General features: G+C 42.2%; 1 protein-coding gene across 1 annotated transcript; it reads right to left on the bottom strand.

Moving 5' to 3' along the window:
* Nucleotides 1-10,190: 10,190 nt before the first annotated feature.
* LOC112260656 (dorsal root ganglia homeobox protein-like) lies at nt 10,191-17,211 on the bottom strand. Its single transcript, XM_024435935.1, has 6 exons — nt 16,963-17,211; nt 16,193-16,296; nt 15,654-15,755; nt 12,856-13,031; nt 12,228-12,340; nt 10,191-10,597 (listed from the first exon to the last, which is right to left on the bottom strand). Exons 1-6 carry the CDS (start codon nt 17,018-17,020, stop codon nt 10,191-10,193), a joined length of 960 nt encoding a protein of 319 aa, XP_024291703.1. The 5' UTR covers nt 17,021-17,211.
* Between the last annotated feature and the right edge of the window lie 5,597 nt (nt 17,212-22,808).

Raw genomic sequence — 22,808 nt, 5'->3', positions numbered from 1 at the left:
GTCTTTATTCAAGGTTTCAGGCTTGTTTTTTGAAAAACAAGAGAGCAGCGGAACAATATTAGTCTTTCGGCGCGCGAGGGAGCGGGCGGGCTTTTACTAATTTTGCTTTCCTATTTAACATACTACTTTCCGTATGAAATATTATAGTTTATTTACATTTTACATTTTAGTAAAGCCTTTTGTAAATAAGACAACGCAGTTAGATTAACAAGAATTTAAGGTTTTAAATGATATACGATACTTGTATGTTCATGAATGTTTAATATTATGATTATTTATTTGAACTGCGCACCCTCCAATTTCACCGGATGTTGTCGGGTTCTACAGAGATGTCATGGAGTAGATTTTCCCTCTGAGACTGATCTTTCCCATGCAATGGAGGATCCTTCTGTGAATAATTATTGTTCCTCACAGGCTTTTCATAGTTTTCAGGATCTTTCTTCGTGTTTTCAGGCGGACCTCTAGCTTGCTTGCTCTCAACGTTTGCCTCTGGCAGCTGTGTTTGCTGTCAAAATGGACGCTCAGCAGAGGTCAAACCGGCTAAAAATAAATAGTTGGATGAAACTCAACATCCCCTCTCCTCTTTAAACATGGCATGACTGCAATAAATCCAACTACTCAAATAACAACCCTCCTACTAATGAAACCATCTGCAAAGCTGACCTTGCATCAGTGGAAATTACAAAGAGCAGTGTCGTTCAAGGTGGCAATGAATTAAGTGTTCACGATGGCCAAGTGGAGAATTTACACATAGACAGTAGTTGCAATCCATGTTGTATCAGGAACAAGTGAGATTGACAGCCACAAACTACTGAAAATCATTACGTTACTAAACGTGTTTCTTCAGGAGCAGGGAAACCCACTGGTGACAATAATGTTGACATCGAAAGTACAGCTATCCATGTTGTGTCAGGGGTGAGTGTGAACAACAATGTGGAAACAACAGCAAAAGAGAGAGAAAATAACCCAGCCATTCCAACAAGAGAAAAAGTGTCTTCTAAACCAGAGGTGAAATCAAGAGAGAACTTGTTGCCTTCTGTCCCTACTGCATCACAGACTACGCCAGACTAAGGGTGATCTCTACAGAAGAAGATTCCCCTCCTAACATGGACAGTCCAAGCAGAAAGGATGGATATTTTCAGATAATACAGACTTGCCGCAATAGATGTCCAGTCTTTACGACTGAATAGCAAGACCACCCAGTGGCAGTGATGTCCGGGAAAGATGCATTAGCTGTGAAAGAACCAGAGGTTCCCGCCAAACTAAACATGGAGGCTAAGATAGTAGTGTTCTCTTCCATGGAACAGAGAAAGACAGGGATGTTCAGACTGAGGGAAAAAGACAAACAGGCAATCTCATTCAACAAGGCCAAAACTACTGAGGGATTCACAGAGACAACAGATGTGCCACTGTGCCACAACCAGAAAATGCAACCATTTCAGAAACCAGACTAGAACCCCCTTGTTCTCTCACCAACGACCCAACCCCCCCATGTCGACATGCCTGGAAAAGACCGGTTCTCCGCTTTTAGTAAGGCAACTCAATATATGGAGAAAATACATGCTACACAGGCCTCTCTGGGAGAGATCTATAGCATGGAGAAGAGAGAGCATGATAGGAGAGAGAGAGAGAGACAGGGAAAGGAAGAAGGAAAAAATAGGAGAGGAATATGAGACAGAGGAGCAGAGGAAAGTAGAGGAGAGGAAGATGAGACAGAGGGACGAGCAGAAGAAAGAGGAGGAGAGGAAGACGAGACAGAGGAAGGAGGAGAGGAAAAAGGAGGAGAGGAAGGCTAAACAGAGAGAGGAGTAGAGGAGAATGAGAAAGAAAGAGGAGGAGAGGAGAGAGCAACAGCAACAGAGAGAAGAGAAGAAAGACGAGAAGAGGAAGGTGAGACAGATAAATGAGGAGAGTATGGTGAAGGAGGAGAGGAGAAAGGAGGAGAGGAGAGAGCAACAGTGACAGAAAGAGGAGGAGAAGAAAGAGGAGGATAAGAGGCAAAACAGTGGGAAGAGGAGGATCGGAAAGAGGAGCAGAGGATAGAGCAACAGCGACAGAAAGAGGAAAAAAAGAGGAGGGGAGTAAGATAAGACAGAAAGTGGAGGAGAAGGGCGAGGATCGGAGAAGGGTGAGACAGGAAGAGGAAGAGAGAAAAGAGGAGGAGAGGAAATAGCTACACCAGCAGAGAGAGGTGGAGAAGAAAGAGGAGAAGAAGAGAGAGCAACAGAGAGAGGAGAAGAAAAAAGAGGAGGAGAGAAGGGAGGAAGACAAAGAAGAGGAGAGTTTGGTGAGACAGGGAGAGGAAGAGAGAAAACAGCTACAGAGAAAGGATAAGAAAGAGGAGGAGAGGAGGATGAGACATAGAGAGGAGGAGAGGAGGAGAGGAGAGAGGCATAGCTGCAAGAAGAGAAGAAGAAGAAAGAGGAGGAGTGGAGGGTGAGACAGAGCAAAGAGAAGAGGATGGTAAGACAGAGAGAAAATGAGAGGAAAGAGGAGAAGAGAGAGCAGCAGCGACAGACAGACAGGAGCAGAAGAAAGAGGAGAAGAAAGAAGAGGGGAGAAGGATAAGATGGCGAGACAGGAAGAGGGAGAGAGAAAAGAGGAGGAGATGAAAGAGCTACACCGCCAGAGAGGTGGAGAAGAAAGAGGAGAAGAAGAGAGAGGAGGAGAAAAAAGAGGAGAAGGGAGGAAGACAAAGAAGAGGAGAGTTTGGTGAGACAGAGAGAGGAAGAGAGAAAAGAGGAAGAGAGGAAAGAGAATGAGAATAAATAGACAGAGAGAGGAAGAGAGAAATGAGGAGGAGAGAGCTATAGCAACGGCGAGAGAAAGGAGAAGAAAGAGGAGAAACGGAGGGCAAGACAGAGAGAGGAGGACAAGATGGACGCTCTCCAGAATTACTCCATCAGCAGCCATGAGGATCAGACCAGACCCAGAGACAGAACCCTCTTCTCCCCCCAACCCTCCCCATGCAGGGGGGACCCTGAGGACTGGGAGTTCTACAGTAGACCCCACCTCCCTACCTTCTCTGCACTCTCTTCTACCCACTTCAAAACCTCGTACATGAATGGCAGAGAGAGAGCGCCGACTCGCCAACATCCGAGAGACTCAACCTTACTCCAGGAGGAGTGTGGCTCTGGACGACGATGACTCTCGTTCAATGATCAGCAACATGTCTGGGGATGTTAAAAGTTATGCCACCAGTGTAGCCAACCTGTCTGACTTTAGTTCGCCAGCGGGGGGGGGGGGTATGACAGGCCAGAATCAGCTTGTAGTTTTACCCACGACGTAAGACGTCCACTGGAGAAGACACCAACTCATCCTCCTAAGAGTGAGAAGGCCTGTGGGGCGACGCACAGTTGGCCTAGCGTCGTCCAGGTTAGGGAAGGTTTGGCCGGTAGGGATATCCTTGTCTCATCGCGCACCAGCGACTCCTGTGGCGGGCCGGGCGCAGTGCACGCTAACCAAGGTTGACAGGTGCACGGTGTTTCCTCCGACACATTGGTGCGGCTGGCTTCCGGGTTGGATGCGTGCTGTGTTAAGAAGCAGTTCGGCTTGGTTGGGTTGTGTATCGGAGGACGCATGACTTTCAACTTCTTCTCTCCCGAGCCCGTACGGGAGTTGTAGCGATGAGACAAGATAGTAGCTACTAACAATTGGATGCCACAAAATTGGGGAGAAAAAGGGGTAAAAAAAGAGAAAGCCCAACTGAGAGCCAAGCGGCTGCAGGACAACCTGCAGGATAAAGAAAAAGTCCACGACTGAGACCGACAGCGCTGCTGACCCAGTGGAGAAACCGGTCTGTGTGGTCGCTAGCATCCCCTCCTCACCGTTGGAACTACGATCCTCCAACCATCAGACTCGTGAGTCCCCCCTTTTCTCTGCCCCTATCTCCCTGCCCCTCGCCCCAACTTAGATCTCCAGTGTCCCCTCTTCTCCAACTGATTTACCATCTTCCCATCGCCCATCTTTCTACGCCTTCCTCCATGCCAAAGCCTTCGTCTCTTTTCCCGTCACCTCACCACATGCCTCACCCCCTGTCTCTAGCCCCCGAGTCCCAACGCAAGTGGCCAGTGTGCCCTCCTCCGGTTACAACCTTCCGGTTACTAGTCCAATGCTCGTCCAATACTAGTCCAATGCTCTAACCACTAGGCTACCCTGCCGCCCCTAATCCAGTGTTTTTTATTCCACAATTCAGTGACTATTCTGCAACATGGTGTCATAAGAACATGTTATAATAGGGATATATGGTGATTTTAATCAACTGTAGTTACGTCACACAAGCTGAAATGTCTATCAAAGTGAACACAAAACTAATTATGCAAATATGCAACCACATTGTGCGGATGTGAAAAAAGCTGATTTGAATCTTGCCGTTTGGTATATTTGATTTCACTAAATAAATCAAAATTTCTGCAATGAGAAAGGTGTACCGGGTTTTTCTCTTACTGTGAGTAATATAGTGTGAGATGGACTTTTGCAGACAAAATAAAACTTACTTGACTCTATTAACTTTCTTTGTCAGTATTTTGGGTGTCTTTCAGAAGCACTTTGTAAATAAGCAAATATTAAAGACAAAATCTAAACAAAATATGTGTTGTTGGTTGGAATTGCTCTTGTTGTTGACATAATTGGTTGTCTATTCACTGTTGATGGACTCAGCAGCTGACTAAGATACCACCTAGTGGACGTGATCAGTATGTAACCATGATCTTCCTCTCTCCTCCCCTCCTTCAGGAAAGAACGGACCCTTATTTTCAATTTTCCCCTAAGATTACATAGCCAAATCTAACTGCCTGTAGCTCAGGACCTGAAGCAAGATCATTGTACGAAATTGCAACAAGCGGTTCTGTGAAAATGGAATTATATTATTATAATCGGAAGCCACTGCCAGATTTCAAGATAGGGCTGCGCTCAGAGTTTATTGCCTTGGCATATCGAGCTGTTAAGACACTGCTGCCCTTTGCAACCACATACCTATGTCAGAGTGGAAACTAAATACAGGCACAGACTGTGTGAAAAATTATTTAAGACTGAGACTCTCCCCAATATAACCCAACATTGCAGAGTTATGTGCATCCTTTCAAGCACACCCTTCTCATTAACCTGTGGTGAGTTATTCACAATTTTAATATAAAGGTATTAATATATGGCTGAACAAAGCTCAAATTGATTGATTATATTATTATTTGTGCCCCGGTCCTATAAGAGCTCTTTGTCATTTCCCACGAGCTGGGTTGTGACAAAAACTCACACTCATTCTTATGTTTAATAAATGTATCGTAGAGTGTGTCTGGCAGGCTTGATGGCAAAAAAACAACATTTCAGAGTACGCTGACCCTGGTGCTAGAAGGTGTACGCAGCTGGAGGTTGAATGTTTGAAGGGGTACGGGACTATAAAAAGTTTGGGAACCACTGCTGTAGAGGATTCGGTGTCCAGACCCTCCATAATCACACTTTTTGGTCTGTTTTAATACACTGTCCTCCTATATGACCTGCAAAACGCTTCAGTCATTTCTTATAGTGCATTTATGTATGCATCCCTAAATCTGTTGAGAAAGCTGGACTTCACTCCATCAGTTATCACTGATTAAATTAACCCTACCGAGATGCACCCTAAAAGGCTTTAAGTTCTCAGACTTTGGTCAATTCTATAGTGGGTGAAAACAAATCTGAAGCCTAAGCTACAAATTACAAGTCCTTGCAATGAATGTGAAATTTTTATTTTGTATTGAACCTTTATTTAGGACCTATTTTACAAGCCAACAACATGACCCTCTTGGCCAGGTCTCCTTTGTAAAAGAGGTCTCCTGACATAAATGGGACTTTATTTAACCTAAATAAAGGTTAAATGCAAAATAAAAAACATTCCTTCACAATTTTCTCCCTTGCAAAATATATGTATTTTTCAATGTGATACACCAAATTAAATAAAGGATAAATAAATCAAATATTATTTGGGTCTGATACACGTATATGAGGCAGGAGTCTGGTCCAGAGCAGAGAGCAGGTCCTGGTCCTCTCCATGCTGAGTCAGATGCCTTCCTGTGGTTGTGTTGCTGTCAGGAGCCTATTGTTACAGCTGGCAGACATCTGAGTGACAAATGCATTATTCTCTGCTGAGTTAAAATATGTTGCTGGTATACCTTCATCAGAGTTGAGTATAACTGATTCTAATTGATTGGCTTATCTATCATCTCTGAAGCAGGAATTAAAAGCAGTAATAATGACAGTGGAATTTCAGTCTCTTCTCTGACCTTAGCGGGTTGCATTACTGCCTGGTATGGCAACTGCTTGGTCTCCGACCGCAAGGCACCACAGATGGTAGTGCGTACGGCCCAATACATCACCGGGGCCAAGCTTCCTGCCATCCAGGACCTCTATACCAGGCGGTGTCAGAGGAAGGCCCTAAAAATTGTCAAAAACTCCAGTCATCCTAGTCATAGACTGTCCTCTCTGCTACCGCACGGCAAGCGGTACCGGAGCGCCAAGTCTAGGTCCAAGAGGCTCCTGAATAGCTAATCAAATGGCACCCCCCCTCTTCTACGCTGCTGCTACTCTCTGTTATTATATATGCATAGTCAGTTTAACTTTACCTACATGTACATATTACCTCAATTACCTCGACACAGGTGCCCCTGCACATTGACTCTGTACCGGTGCCCCCTGTATATAGCCCCGCTATTGTTATTTACTGTTGCTCTTTAATTATTTGTTATTCATATCTCTTACCTTTTTTTTTGTATTTTCTTAAAACCACATTGTTGGTTAGTATGTATTTCACTGTAAGGTCTACACCTGTTGTATTTGGTGCATGTGACAAATAACATTTGATTTGATTTGTTTTGAACACTGTCTGCACTATTTCTCTCTGCCGCTGGGTAGAAGTTAGCTCTTAGGCACAGATCTAGGACCATCTTAAATACCCTTCCCCAAATCCCTGACCATTAGGGATGGAAAACATAAAACTGACCTCTGATGAGTGTCCAGGTTTGACTTCATCCTGCTGGTTGTCTCTTAGTGTGAAGTGCCCCTGGTCCAGGACATCTCTCTCTCTCTTTCTGTATCTCAGCATAATGTTTTCATTACTGCAACAATAGAAGCCCATTAACATGGCTGTGTAGAACAGAGTAGAATGCCTGGCCTCTGTATTCATTCTGTCAGTTTGTGTTTCCGGCTGCGCTCCAGTTAATTTATTATAACAATGCTCCACAAACTGCTGCAGGACTTATTTTAGGTGACAGAATTATCACAGATGCCATATGCACAGCGGGGATGTCAACAGCAACTTGACTTGTTTATGGCATATTAAAGCAGTGAATTATGAGTGCTATACAGAACTTATGATGATCGGAACCGTTATAAGACCGAAATCCTTTTTTTTATGATTCAATTCCAAAACCACTGTATTCAATTTGGAAGGATTTAAATGGTTTGTCTGAATCTTTTGTGAGTTTTAGACCGTATGTCAATGTCAGCCACATGATATAATAAATGTTCCATTTTCGGAAGCAGTGTACATTTGTTATAATAAGTATTGGTATAATAAGTACGCACAATATAACCATTGTTATAATAAGTTTACACAATATTATAATTTGCTGCTATGTCATTTTTCAAACGCATACATTTACGTATTACCATTGTATGATATGATTAATCAAGTCATCCTTGATTGGGCTTGATTGGATAGTAGATATTTTGAACAATATGTGCTACAATGACTGGAGTAATGCAAAAATACAAATAAACTCGCCTGTCCTTACTGTATAAATCTGGCCGGCATGTCAATGTTACATGAGTTACATTGCTACTTAGTTTATATTGGAAAACACAATCACTGGTCTAAAGTTTTGAATAGAAGCATCACAATTGTATCCACATTTTAGAGTATAATAATGCACACTCAACAAAAATACATGCATGGATCTTTGTTTCATATGAGGTTTTACTTGTTTTGTTTACAAAGTGTAAAACAAAATAAGCCAGAGAGAATTCTTGCTCATACAAACACATTAACAATATAACTCAATGACTCAAAGATTCAATTAAATCTTCACTTTATTAATATATATGAACTATGCACAGCATGCAGTCGATTTCAGTGTGAGAGAAAGAGAGAAAGAGAGAGAGAGATGAAAGAAAGATACAGGGGGAAATAGAGAGAGGGATAGAAAGGGAGATACAGAATGAGAGGAGAGAGAGAGGAATAGAGAGAGAAAATAAAAGTGTGAGTGCTCCATCCTGGCCTTCTGACATTATCTCCCTCCTCCATGTCACCAGGGTGTCTCCTTCATAATTAATTATTAACCCAGTACTTTGTGGTAATACACAATTCACCATCAATTATTAATGCTATTTTGTGTGTAGTTTGTGTTATTGACTAACAAAAGTGATTTCCTGAAAAGGACGCAAATTGAATCAGACTAAGTTCTGGTCTCTGTGTGCTCTCTCTCGCTGCGGATAAATATTCTCAATCTGATCTGGGAAAAAATAAAATAAATAAATAAAAGGATTCATTAATGAATTAATAAGCAATTGCTGATGAACCATGAAGGAGGCTCTGGGTGTTTAAAAAAGTGTTTTGTAAATATACATTTAGGCATAAATAATTAGCATGTATCATGTTCAATGGGTTATTGAAACCTGGCGATGCATCTCATGAGAGAGAGAGAGAGAGAGAGAGAGAGTGAGAGAGAGAGGGGAAGGCATGTGAGAGAGAGGGAGAGAGAGAGGGGAGGCATGTGAGAGAGAGGGAGAGAGAGAGGGGGAAGGCATGTGAGAGAGAGGGAGAGAGAGGGGGAGGCATGTGAGAGAGAGGGAGAGAGAGAGGGGAGGCATGTGAGAGAGAGGGAGAGAGAGAGGGGGAGGCATGTGAGAGAGAGGGAGAGAGAGAGGGGGAGGCATGTGAGAGAGAGGGAGAGAGAGAGGGGGAGGCATGTGAGAGAGAGGGAGAGAGAGGGGGAGGCATGTGAGAGAGAGGGAGAGAGAGGGGGGGAGGCATGTGAGAGAGAGGGAGAGAGAGGGGGAGGCATGTGAGAGAGAGGGAGAGAGAGAGGGGGAGGCATGTGAGAGAGAGGGAGAGAGAGGGGGGAGGCATGTGAGAGAGGGGAGAGAGAGAGGGGGAGGCATGTGAGAGTGAGGGAGAGAGAGAGGGGGAGAGAGAGAAAAGCAGTGGCGTTGGCGTTCCTAAAAGTAAATAAATAATAAGAACAATGATCGCTCTCGTCTCTCCAGCTTTAAGGGAAGCTGATGAATAATGGATAGGAGCAGATGGCTGTGGCGGGAGGCAACAGGAGAGAATACATCTTTAATTGTTTTAGACAACAGGACTAAAGTGATCTGGGTTCGGCTAACGCTATTAACACTACAGAAGTGCTAACAGACTGAATAAATATTAGCAACAGCCCTGATACCAACACAACTGTTGTATCATATCTATTAGCCAAGGGACAGCGAAGCAACATCGGCTTCAACTGATGTGAAAATGTATATGTTGATTTATGTGCACTGTCTCTGTCAGTTAAACAAGATAAATAAATAATTAGTTGCAGTTCTCTCTGGTCGCTAGCCTAAAAACCTGAACAATAATGACCATAGCTCCAGTGAAACAATGGAATCGTCAATATTTCACATTGTGTTTTACATGTGGTCATAAGAATACAAACATAATATGTTACATTGTCTGGTGACATTCTGTAACACAATACTCTAATAATACACAAGGAGGAGTGTGTAGCCAAGGTGAGAGAGAAAGAGAAATGCCTCAGATTCACATCAGCCAGGGTCTCTGTTCACACACGCACACACACAAGCACACGCACACGCACACAAACACACACATACACAAACACACACACAATGTACTCAAGTTATCCCTTACAAAGAGCCCATATAGAGTCCATTATAAAGGTTCAGCAACAGCCCACTGCATTCAGCAAATTCACCCACAATAAATAAATATCTTGATAGTTAAATCCATATAGTATGATATCTGGGCACCCACTCCTCACCCTGTTCCAGTAGGAATAGGTCCATATTTGTGCTTTAGGGGGAGTAGGGAGAGGGAAAGTGGTCATAACAACAGGCACAGTCACACTACAGGAGTTAAAGTCCCAGTCCGTACGTCTGTCTGTACATCCTCACTGTCCGTACGTCTGTTTCCTCTTGGCAGCGAACACAGACACACACACTCACTTTTTCTCTAGTGGTTCCTTGGGGCAGAGGGGGTGCATGTCAGACCCTCTACCCTGAGTCGGGGCCTTGGAGCCTGGGCTGAGAGTAAGTCCGCCCCCTGCTCCTCCCCCCACGGCTCCAGAAACACCAGACACTGATCCAGATATGACTCCCAGGACAGGTTCCATCCTGGGTCTTTTCAACCCATCCCCAGATACCCCGTCCCTGGGCAGGCCTCCAATTCCAGCGCCATGCCCATGGCCATTCCCCAGCAGGTTGGCTGACTGCAGGACGGCCTCGGAGTGCTCACGGGCCTTCATCCGCAGGGCTGCCACGCTGGCTGTACGGTTACCCTGACAACCGTAGGGGGGCAAGAAGGACAGGCCCATGGGGTCAGGAACACAGCAAGAGCACAGACCACCTCCTGGTTATACACACACACACACACACACACACACACACACACACACACACATACACACACAAATTAATAAACGCACAGGTCTGGGTCAGGAAATTGTTTTAGGGTTTCTTACAAATACAGTAGGGTATGTCTATCATTACCACCACCATCATCATCATCACCATCACCTGCCTCCTTCTCTCCTCTTATCATTCGTTGTGTTAACTGTTAAGGTTACTATCAGCTTCTCTTCGTCGATTTACATGCAGATATATATATACACTATATATACAAAAATGTGGACACCCCTTCATATTGGTGGATTCAGCTATTTCAGCCACACCGGTTGCTGACAGGTGTATAAAATCTAGCACACAGCCATGGACAAACATTGGCAGGAGAATGGTCTTACTGAATAGCTCAGTGACTTTCAACGTGGCATTGTCAAAGGATACCACCTTTCAAACAAGTCAGTGCGTCAAATTTCTGCCTAGCTAGAACTGCGCCGGTCAACTGTACGTGCTGTTATTGTGAAGCAGAAACGTCTAGAAGCAACAATGGCTGAGCCACGAAGTGGTAGGCCACACAAGCTCAAAGAACGGGACCGCCGAGTGCTGCATAACTTGCAAAAATCTGCTGTCCTCAGTTGCAACACTCACTACCAAGTTTCAAACTGCCTCTGGAAGCAATGTAAGCACAATAACTGTTCGTCTGGAGCTTCATGAAATGGGTTTCCATGGCCGAGCAGCCTAAGATCACCATGCGCAATGACAAGCGTTGGCTTGATTGGTGTAAAGCACCCCACCATTGGACTCACACTTCACCATCTGGCAGTCCGACGGATGAATCTGGGTTTGGCGGATGCCAGGAGAATGCCTGCCGAATGCATAGTGCCAACTGTAAAGTTTGGTGGAGGAGGAATAATGGTCTGGAGCTGTTTTTCATGGTTCGGGCTAGGCCCCTTAGTTCCAGTGAAGGGAAATCTTAACGCTTCATCATACAATGACATTCTAGATGATTCTGTACTTCCAACTTCGTGGCAACAGTTTTGGGAAGGCCCTTTCCTGTGCCAGCATGACAATTCAACCGTGCACAAAGCGAGGACTGCCCATGATTTTGGAATGAGATGTTCAACGAACAGGTGTCCACATACTTTTGGTCATATATTATATATTATATTGACGGTTTAGTGTAAAACATTATCCCAGTTTGATATGCTGCTTGTGTATTCATTCCAATATCAGCTCAAAATAGAGCGTCATCATGTTTAGTTCACACGTCTAGCTAGTTGGCTACAGTAGGTTCTACCATTTCACAATAGCCTGGAATAACCAGTTATTACTTCTAAACAAAATAGCTTTTTGGATGGATTCTTGTTGTTTGGTTTACTGTTTGAACAGTTGCTGAGATTACATTTGGTTATCGATGCAAAATACACTACTTTGATGAATAGCCTATATTGCCTATACATCAGATCAAGGAATCAAGCGACAACTCCGCACCCACAGCTGCGGAAGGAATGATATGGCGCATCTCAAATTTCAGGTAGTACAAAAGTATGTTGAATGCCGCTGCGCATATAAAAGGAGCTGCCCATTTTGTGATGAAAAACAACAATGCAATGCTGTGCTACATTCTGAATCTTGCGTACCCTTCATTGTGGCAACATGCGACAGCGCCTGGGCATAGGTGGCTGAGTTCAGGAGGGTCCCTGGTAGACAGGATGGGAAGAACGGCCCACCAGGACCTACTGCTCGGTTTATACTGGGGTGAGAGAGAGGTTTGAGGTTAGTTTAAAATGATTCAGAGCAGAGATAAGAGATTATGGTTATCCTGCAACTGAAAGAAAGTGAAGAGGAGTGAGGAGGAGAGAGGAGGGGAAGATGAGTGGGTTACCATTTGTGGTGAATTAATCATGTGTGGAAGGTCCGATGTAAACAACAAGCAAATAAATGTGATCTGCAATTTCAGCGCCATGGACAGCTGCACACTCAGACTCCTGTGATCTGTTGTTCAGCACCAAGTAACAGTGGACAGCAGCCATGAGGTACAGCTGCAACATTACTGGCCACAGGGAGAGTGAGATTTCATCACCATGGACATTGGCTAAATCAGAATCCCCAAATTCAGGCATTCAATACCCCATGACAGTGAACAGTGTCAACGTCACCGGCAACTGGTAAAAACTTTTTATGGGAGAAGAGGCCTAACTCTGAAGGGGAACACTCCCCAGAAACTCATCTCTGTCCCCATCTATGTCCCCATCCCTGTTCTCTCACCTCTGCTGCATCTCCAGAGGTTCCTTCTGTTTCCTGCTCTGGTCCACAGGAGACTGGGAGTTCAGACTCCTGGACGGAGGAGTGCCTCCCTCGTTAATCTGCTCCTTACCTCCGTCGGGGTCTGTACTCCCTCTCTGAGTCTTCCTCCACTTGGCCCTACGATTCTGGAACCACACCTGCACAGGAGGAGAGGAGGAAAAAACGAAATGTTGCTCTCTCCTTTGTGCAATTTAAAGTATTCTAATGAATACCTGCTTTTGTATGTTGACGTGTTGTATAGTCTCATGGAGATAAAATCAATTTTCAAAAGAGACCCAGGAGTGGAAGGTATGATACAGTCGGTCAGAAAATTGACAGATTTCATGAATCATGTCTCTGCACTGAAATATGGTGATTTAACTATAAAAAAAATGTCATTTTTGTTTCATGATAATATTAAGGTATAGAAGTCCCTGTGTTTGTGTGCATGTGTGTGCATGTGTGTGTGTGTGTTGGACTAAAGCTCTCTGCCTGAATGACTTTGCACTGCAACTTCTCCCAAACTTCACCCACCCATAGTCTCCAGCCCGATACATACTGCCAACTACTATATCCTAATTGAATGAAGGTCATTTCCTATAACAACATTTAATTGAGCAATTTTTCATTATCATATTTTAATGACTTCCCAATAACAGTCGGGTGCCTGAGTGAGAGAACTGTGATTAAGTCGTTTATTCCCCTATTTAGTGATTGTTTGACAACATCAGATTCGATTAAGACTGCGCTCGCACACGCATTAATCATGATGTGTGTGAATGGAATGGGTTGGACGGGAGTGCGAATCAGAACGACTGTATGCAACCTGCACGCGGGACAGAACAGTCACTATTGTGTGACGAGCCGAGGTACAATGATGTCAGCATCCAAACAAAACGAATTGCATTCAGTCGATATAAAAGAAAAGGACAACAGTTTGGTTTAGTGACAGGACAACAATATGGCGGCTTGCTATCATTGTGAGACTACTATCTCAACCCTGCACCTTACAGCACCTTACAGCTAAGAGTCGTGATCCCGTCCCTCTGAATGGCTGGTAATTGCTACATTAATCTCCATTTGGCTGCTGCTTTAAGGAGGGGGGAAATCCATTGACATGCACATAAAGACAAGCCATCCAACACTACAACAGAAAGGACATTTATTTTCTAATAATAATGTCCCTGTATGCTGCATCCGATTCATGTTCAGATTTAATAATAAGAATGCTGTAATCGGATTAGAACAGAATAATTTGTTTACAATCCCTAATTTACAGCTCGGGATTCCATTATGCAGCGCGCTGTCGGCTTTAAGCGATAGTAAGATGACCCAGGGGAAGCAAAGCCTAACTATTATATTTCCTACAATTAGATCTGCGCTCACAACAAACCCCAAAAGCAAATCAGGAATGCATGGAATTACATACAGGACACACTGAATTCAATTACAACTGAACAAGTTTATAACCACGCATATGTGGAGGGCAGGGGCAGAATATAAATGGACACATTTTTAAATAATATTAAGGTGTGTTTGTGTATGTGCGTGTGTGTGGCTGCGAGCGTGCACATCCTTAATGCTGTCTTAAAAATGTTTATCTACTGCTGTCTTTAAAAGCATCCCTTATGCTTCTTTTTTTATGAGCCATGGAAATGGACTCACATGGATGATGTCTTTTTTGTTAGCCTTTGAGATGTCGACAAATTAGTGAAGAACATTATCGCTGGTTAATTATGAATGACCGATTAATCAACTTAATTTCATATTCACCATTATGTTGATGTTATTAAAACGTCTTAAATGTAGCTAAATCTAATCGAAAATGTAATCTACTTAATCGCCAAAAGTAATAATTTATCATGAGAGGGCCATAAACAATAACTAGTAATGCTGCATACTCCAAGAAAGGTTCAAATCTCACCTTTCTGGTCAAAAATAGTTATACATTGCCAGTGTGTAGTCACTTTTGGGGACACAAGCTTAAGTACACAGTACATATTTGATAAAAATATGAAAATCTGAAATATTTTATGATGTATTTCCTATTCAACAAAACTGTACGAATAAGACTTCAAATGACTTATTTCTGTTCTAAATGTTATATAATACATTTCTAAAATGATTAGCTATAATTTCACCTTCCATAAAACTGTAAAATACATATTTGTATATTTATTGTTAGAGAAAAAGTCCATATTTTCTGAAGGTCTCTCTTGATCAAAACATCTACCCGCATAGCTGTGAACATCTCACAGAGCTCTAGCTTGGCTTCCTGAACTCGGTAGGAACTCACCTTTCAGCTCATATTAATCTTGTCCATCTATGACAAACAGAAAGTGTATTTTGTTTAAAATCTATTATTATTTTAGATTACTGGCCATAAATCGATCTCTGAATGTGCTACAGCAATGCAATCACTCTCTTCCACTGCATTATGATGAAAGGTTTAGAGGCATATGTGTTAATAGTGGCTGTGACATAGGGTTCAGCCTGGAGTTGATGGACAGTTAAATGGTAGGAGGAACATCCCAGCTTCAAGTGGTGTCAGATTTCACATCCTGCTATACACCATATATATGTGTCTGTGAGAATCAGGGCTACTGCTCTATGCAAGCCATTCCAATTTATGGTGTCCACAGATTGATTTATAAGTGAAAATGTCGGTCCGAACTGGTACCAGAACCATGCAGGTCCCCAAAACAGGGGACTTTAGTCGAAGTGGATAAATTATTAAGGCGTATCAAGACAATGACAGAGTGCCTTGTGTGTGTGCTCACCTGGACACGTGCCTCAGTCAGGTTGATCTTCATGGCCAGTTCCTCACGTGTGAAAACATCGGGGTAGTGAGTCTGCGTGAACACAGCCTCCAAAGCCTCCAACTGAGAAAAGGGAAAATTGAATATGCTGTTTTAAAGTTATGCAAGTTTATTATTCATATTCATAATACGACACACAATTGTATATTTTGGTGTGATGGTTTTTGAACGAAATCTACAAAATCTACAAAATGTCTGTTTTTGTAAGTAGTCTAGCCTACTTTTAGAGACAAAAGATGACTAACCTAACTAGGCAAAATGCTAACAAAATGCTATTAACTAAAATAACTGAAAGCAATAAGGAAGTGATACATTTTATTTTTATGGTGGAAATAATGTTAAGCATCATCATAATAATCGTTATCAACATTATTATGGAAAATTAAATGTGTGTAGCCTAGCTAGCTTGACACATGGTTTTGTTCACACAGTTCGTTATAACAATGTAGTCTACAGAGTTACATTTCTAAGCAGTCCAGAGTTTTATAATTGGTTGCTACCTGTTGCAGTGTAAATGTTGTTCTATTTCTACGCTGTTTTCTCCGCAGAAAGCCGTCATCAAAATCACCTGCTGACGAATGGTTGGGAAACCCGTTGGTGTTCACTAGAAACATAACAACATCATCTAAGAAATGTTCCAATAAAAATACTTGTCGGTATAAACAAATGTAATATATTTTTGTTTGTTTGCACTTAAAACCTGACGTGGACACACATAAATTAACAAAATACTAATTAAGCAGTTGTTTATTTTTAGGATGTGAGTAAATAGGATGGCCCATTGAAACGAACTATGATCTAGTGTATTCATGTTATTAGAGCCATGAAAACATTGATGTCCCGGTCTGAGAGACACTAAAACATGTGGCTGCAGACGGGACAACACACCTGCCTCAGCCCCGGGGCTATATATATATATATATATATACATACACACACGCACACATGCACACACACACACACACACACACACACACACGAACACACACACACACACACACTTTATTTACCACGTTGAAATAAAGTGATACAAATATGCTATTCAGATGATTGCAGAGTCATACAACTTAAATCACTCTTCTTACAGCCTATTCAGGAGTAGCATCCGGCTACAGATATTTAAACTTGATTGCAAATATAGAGAAGTTATAGACTGAAGTAGTTATAAGCCTGCTTTTCCCAGATAAAACCACTGTCAACACGTTCTAGCTTATCTATGGCGACTCAGCCAAAAGTTGCTGCATTTTAGGCTATAGTTTAGCTTACTTACATGTATTAGTCCGACAACATTCTCCATCCAGCTGAGGGGGACAGTGGAAGTAAAACATTATGGTTTCCTAGGTGGCTTCGTTTATCTGTGGTTCTGTGTGGACAAAAGCCCGATGTCACGGAGAAATCTGAAAATATACCAAATAATTTCAGTTGCAGATCAGAGAATTGCGGGTCCAGATGTGTCCAAGTTGTCTGTATGGGTATTTGACATTAGTCAAATGGCGTAATCAGTGAAATTATTATAGTGTTGATATTACGAATGACAAAGTAGATCAACTAAAGAAACTCCACAAAACTCCCTGCTCTTCACCCAAATAACCCAACTATAAAAATAAGTAGGCAAACCATGCCATTAGGCTATAAAACATTGGAATAAAACATCACATAACAAGAAAGCCATGTGCTCACTCCAAAGTTATTATTATTCCTCATCAATATAGTCCATTAGGATAAGACAAGGGCAGCACTCACCAAATGTTTTAAAGAGACAAATCAGAAATAATGCCCAGTTGCCTCTTGCAATAAAAGTAATATCAATTATTGTAAATTATATAATAAAGATGTAGCCTATCTATAATAGAAAATGGTAGATAGGCCTATCTGATAGATATTCCCGCTGATACCTGCTGAGTATTTGTCTTGCGCTGGTCCAGGGAGCGAGGAAGAGAGGATGCTGAGAGGGCGCGATAAGTTTCCTGTTTGTCTCAGGAACCGGCAGTTCCAGTTCCAGTCACAGTCTCTCTCTCTGTCCCACTATCTCTACAACCTCTATATCACTCTCGTTATTACTCACTCCCCTCTTTCCCCCTCAACATCCCTCTCTGAGTTCATCTTCCTTTTCCTTTTACTCTACCTCTATCTCTCGCTCTCCCTCTCTCTCTGGGAGTGCCCAGATGTCTACAGTGTTTTGAGGCTTCAGCTCTTGCTGCCTTTAGAATCTCACGCCTAATTGGTTCTAATCGGATTACCGTGGCTTTGTCTTCTCACTGTGAGTGGGACCATCTCGGTGTGTGTGTGTGTGTGTGTGTGTGCGTGTGTGTGTGTGTGTGTTTGTGTGTGTGTGTGTGTGTGCGTGCGTGCGTGCGTGCGTGCGTCAGGGGCCGACCCAGGTGGGAAACAACTCTCCCAGGTAGCCTATCTGAAAATTTAAATATTTTCCCCCTGCAGATTACTCTGCTGTTATACCAGTGGTTATTCCCTGACCATAAACACACACATACACACAGCCGGTGCACTTCTTTATTTGGTTACTTCTATGTTGGGTTTGAGATTGTCTGCTCGTTAGGTGGGTTACCAGGTCCACTTTACAAGGGGCTGGCATATCACAACATTTACAACGGCCAGAATTTTGATTTTCTTCACAGCAAGGGGTCCCACGATTTATATAGCTTCTGCAGATAAACATATACCACAGGACCCTTTCAATTAGTTTTAAAGCGCATCTGGGACAACACGGTGCAGACGCCGGAGTCTCTATGGAGAGGCGAAATGAGGCTCCAAACTGCAGCTGAAATTTGGAAGAGGAGGGTGGGATTGGATCAACGCACATAAGATGCAGAGAAGCCTGTCTAATGATGGGTAATTGGGTCTGTAATATCATTACAGTCGGATAATGGCCAGTTACGGCCCGTGCGTTATTAAGAGCTTCCCTTGTGAACAGCATTTATGATATTAAAGGGGGATATAATGATATTTTGGTTATTAAATGTGTGTAATTAATTTATGCACTGCTGAAAATAAAATTGTTATTACAACCGCGGTGAAATGCGAGGAGAAAATTGAAATCAAATAACTGTTGATACATTTATTCCAATAGTTGGTTTTTATGTTCTTACACTTACGGAGTGTGTTACACTTTTAGAATAAATGGTTCTATATTTAAGTGATAATGCCCGAGAAGCCGGTGTTTGGAGGATATATATGGGGCATTATCCCTTTTACAATGGGTTACCAATATGTTCATATAATGATTGAAATATTTTAATTAAAATCTTATTTTGATGAATTTCTTCATACTATTTCATCCTTCCACAATTTATAGCCCCGAAACAAATATAAGGTTGCTACCCAAGCCGGCTGGTCGTTCGTTCTATTGGTTCAGTTGCCAGAGACGCGACCCAGTCGTTCAGTCTTTATGTTTTGTATCACACTCCGTAAGTGTGACCCAGTCGTTCATTCCAAATGTTTCATTGCCACACTGGCTGGAAAGATTCTTATCCCTTGCTTGCTAGCTAGCCAACTACGGTTAATTTACAGCCACGTCAAACAGTGCAGAAAGAACAGTGACATTTATTTGGATACATCCATAACAATGAGCTAATAAAGCACAATTTCTCCTGGCATAGAAAATGTGCTCTCTCGTTAGGACACTGTTGTTCAGAGAAGCTAGCCAACAATGTCGCAAATGTCGAAGAGACAGACTGTAAGGTTTATACAAATCTCTTAAATGTTAGTCAAAAAGAAATGTTAATGAGTTAATGTCTAGATGATTTTTATAGTGGAGATCAAGTTTATAACTTCCCTGCCTGGGCTGATGAGACATTGCAGTCAGATGGAACAGGGAAAATAAGCATTTTAACGTCATAGATTTAGCCGGTGGTAACTTGTGGAATAGACACCGGCTGGAATGGCTTTTATCGAATTCAGGATTAGACCCAACCGTTGTATAAAGAACGCCAAAGAACCCTTTTGTGTGTGTGCATGTGTGCGTCATTAAGGACACTCTTTATCAAATGAAGTCTGTCAGTGTAAAAGCTACAGCTCTCTGTGTCACTCCACTGTTACCCACTTAAAGTGAAGAATTGAGATTAAGGATGATGACAGGAGGAGCAGTTTCTGAGCTTGTTTGTTTCGACTGATGACTTAAAGAATTATACTACGACTTTTGACCTAAGACTAAGTAGTAAGCCTATTGACTACCCACAAGCCGAAACCCCACACGACACAGTTAGGCATTTCAACACCATGACCAGCGCCACCGAGGACGCGCACTCTCTCTCTTTCTTCGATTGATGCCTCCCCTGAAACGTTTGTGAAAAATAGCCAATGATAGTTGTACAAGTCTGCTTATTGTTTGGAATTGGGCCACGTGTTTTTCTCGAGCTTAGTTTCTACACAGGGAAACAAATGCTCCAAAATAAAATCCTCAAGTGAGCTCAAAGGACTATGAAGCAATCAATCTTTAATTCCAAAATAGTTTTTGGTGTATTTTGGATGAACCAATATACTGTATTTACCCCATATATGCATACACGAAACAATCTCTGTATATTGTTATATCATTGATAGTACAATTTACATAATAGTTAATATGGGTTGTAAGGTTGTAAAAAGCAGGTGTGATTTGAAGAGCCCCTGTGACCTGCTACTGCTCTGTGTGTAGTAGAAAGAGGCTGAACTGATATAAAAGAAAGGCGATTATAAATCAAAATGTTCTACAAAGTATAAGTATGTGGTTGGGACTATAAACATTAGAAAATTGGATTCTCACTACAATTAGATTTTTTTTTATACAGTACACATGATTACACTTGAGAGATTTATTCCATCATTATGACATGCACAGTCAACATGACTGAGTGAGTGTACAAAAGTTGGCATGTAGCTACACATTTCTATCTACACTAACTGACAGGTACAGAGGTAGATCAGGTTTGATTTAGTCAGATATTACGATGTAGGAATATTTCTCCATAATCTTACCCTTGGCTTTAGAAAATGAAGTTGTTCAACAGCCTTAAAAAACAAACAGGAAAAATGTTGTAGATAGGAGAGCAGGTTGTAAGAGAGTGCGTAACTGGTGGCAGGGAAGCCAGGCGCAGGAGAGCAAAACTGGGTAATCAACGGAGCAGTTTTATTCATAAAACCACCGGAAACCAGAACAACAAACAAAATGGGTACAAAACCTGTCGCGCACCAGAGAAAACGTGCATATGCACTTACAATAAACAATTCCGCACAAAGACATGGGGGGAACAGAGGTTTAAGTACACAACATGTAATGAGGGAATTGAGACTAGCGTTGCCGGCTAGAAGACCGCTGAGTGCCGCCCGAACAAGGAGAGGATCCGACTTAGGCGGAAGTCGTGAGACAGGTACATTAGTATATGAGAGCATTTCAATTTACCACCCTATTGATACTCCAAGAAAAAGATGATCCAACAAAATAAATGAATTAATTAACTTTTGTTTCAATATTATTGTTCCAATAGCAGCACAAATATTATTTTTGGAATATTGCCAAATCCAACCTTAACATGGCAATGGACAGTATAATACCTTAAATATCAATTGTAGTATTAATACATTTGCTATTTTTCCCCGCATAGTCTATCTCTGTTACAACTTCAATTACATGTAAAACGGCTGCATTCAAGTACATCCTGTAAACAACAAAACAAACAAATAAACAAAACAAAACATAGAAAATGTCTGGAATTCCACCAGTGGACATTAATAGCACCCCACGTCCCCCCAACCCAACTGCTACTACAGTAACTCAGGTCCCCCCTCTCCTCTCTTCCCTCTCTGTAATTTCTCTTGCTTCTCTCCTCCCCATCATTCGAAGGTTTGTTTGAGCCTCAAGGTCCTCTCCTGCTCCATCAACCCACATGCCTCCTCCTCTGACTCACCCCTCTACAATCCTTTTTCCTCTCTTCCTCACAGGTATCAGTAATCAGATTTGAGTCTCCTCTCCCCTCCTCCGCCTTCCCCCACTCCCCTCTTCCCATTACCTGAGTTGCCACTGCCAGATCTCTCCATTTTTTTGTTAAATTGTTTTTAAAGCGACTTTGAGATTCAACTTTTAATGGAACATTTTAATGCTATGTAAAATAAATGGATTATTATTATTATTATATGATTCAGCATGGTCGTGTTCATTAGGCACCAAACGGAGGAAAACAGACCGAAACAGGAGGGGACTACCTGGACTTGTGCAATAAGAAACATTACTTTTCATTTCCATTGAAAAATGTTATATAATGTTTCAGTTTGTGTGCCCTAATGTACACAAACCTGATCTGATACAAAGATGTTTTCTGTCAGCACATCTGTTCTACCTCTATGGTGTTGAGGTGTGTCGTTACCTTGCATTTGCATTTGTGTGTGTGTGTGTGTGTGTGTGTGTGTGTGTGTGTGTGTGTGTGTGTGTGTGTGTGTGTGTGTGTGTGTGTGTGTGTGTGTGTGTGTGTGTGTGTGCGTGCGTGCGTGCGTGCGTGCGTGCGTGCGTGTGTGTGTGCGTGTGCGTGCGTGCGTACGTGCGTGTGTGTGTGTGTGTGTATACGTGTCTGTGTGGCGAGCACATGATGGCGCAGTGTCCAGTGACTGTCTGATGAAGAACGGTCTTACAGTAGTGAGTTAGGTTATAGGTCTACATCATGGGCTGAATAGAAGCACTCTACCGTCTTCAGAACTGGATAATAAAATAATAGAGCAATAAATTATATTAATTGTTCAACTAAACGTTTTGAGATTATGCTGTGGGACTTAGTGGTTTAGTACGGTACCCTGCGTCACTGCTACATTGCTCCAGACCAGCGCAAGGGGGAGTTAGAACTCTGATTATGCTTTTGGGTCTCAAAACGCTAATGTGTCTCTAAATCAAATCAATTCGAATCAAATTTTATTTGTCACATTCACATGGTTAGCAGATGTTAATGCGAGTGTAGCGAAATGCTTGTGCTTCTAGTTCCGGCAATGCAGTAATAACCAATGAGTAATCTAACCTAACAAATTCACAACATCTACCTTATACACACAAGTGTAAAGGGATGAAGAATATGTACATAAATACAAATGAATAGGCAAGATGCAGTAGATGGTATTGAGTACAGTATATACATA

The sequence above is a fragment of the Oncorhynchus tshawytscha genome, linkage group LG01, assembly GCF_018296145.1.
Source record: "Oncorhynchus tshawytscha isolate Ot180627B linkage group LG01, Otsh_v2.0, whole genome shotgun sequence".
Lineage (NCBI taxonomy): Eukaryota > Metazoa > Chordata > Actinopteri > Salmoniformes > Salmonidae > Oncorhynchus > Oncorhynchus tshawytscha.
Note: the sequence above shows the minus strand (reverse complement) of the source record. Positions and strands in the feature narration are given on the sequence as shown.

What these genes read in the sequence shown, in the direction of transcription:
- LOC112260656 (XM_024435935.1), bottom strand. Translation starts at nt 17,020, where the DNA reads ATGTTTTACTTCCACTGTCCCCCTCAGCTGGATGGAGAATGTTGTCGG. An exon ending in ATGTTGTCGGACTAATACAT is followed by an intron (nt 16,297 to 16,962) that starts GTAAGTAAGCTA and finishes TTATGTTTCTAG; the next exon opens with TGAACACCAACGGGTTTCCC. An exon ending in TGACTGAGGCACGTGTCCAG is followed by an intron (nt 13,032 to 15,653) that starts GTGAGCACACAC and finishes CCTCCTGTGCAG; the next exon opens with GTGTGGTTCCAGAATCGTAG.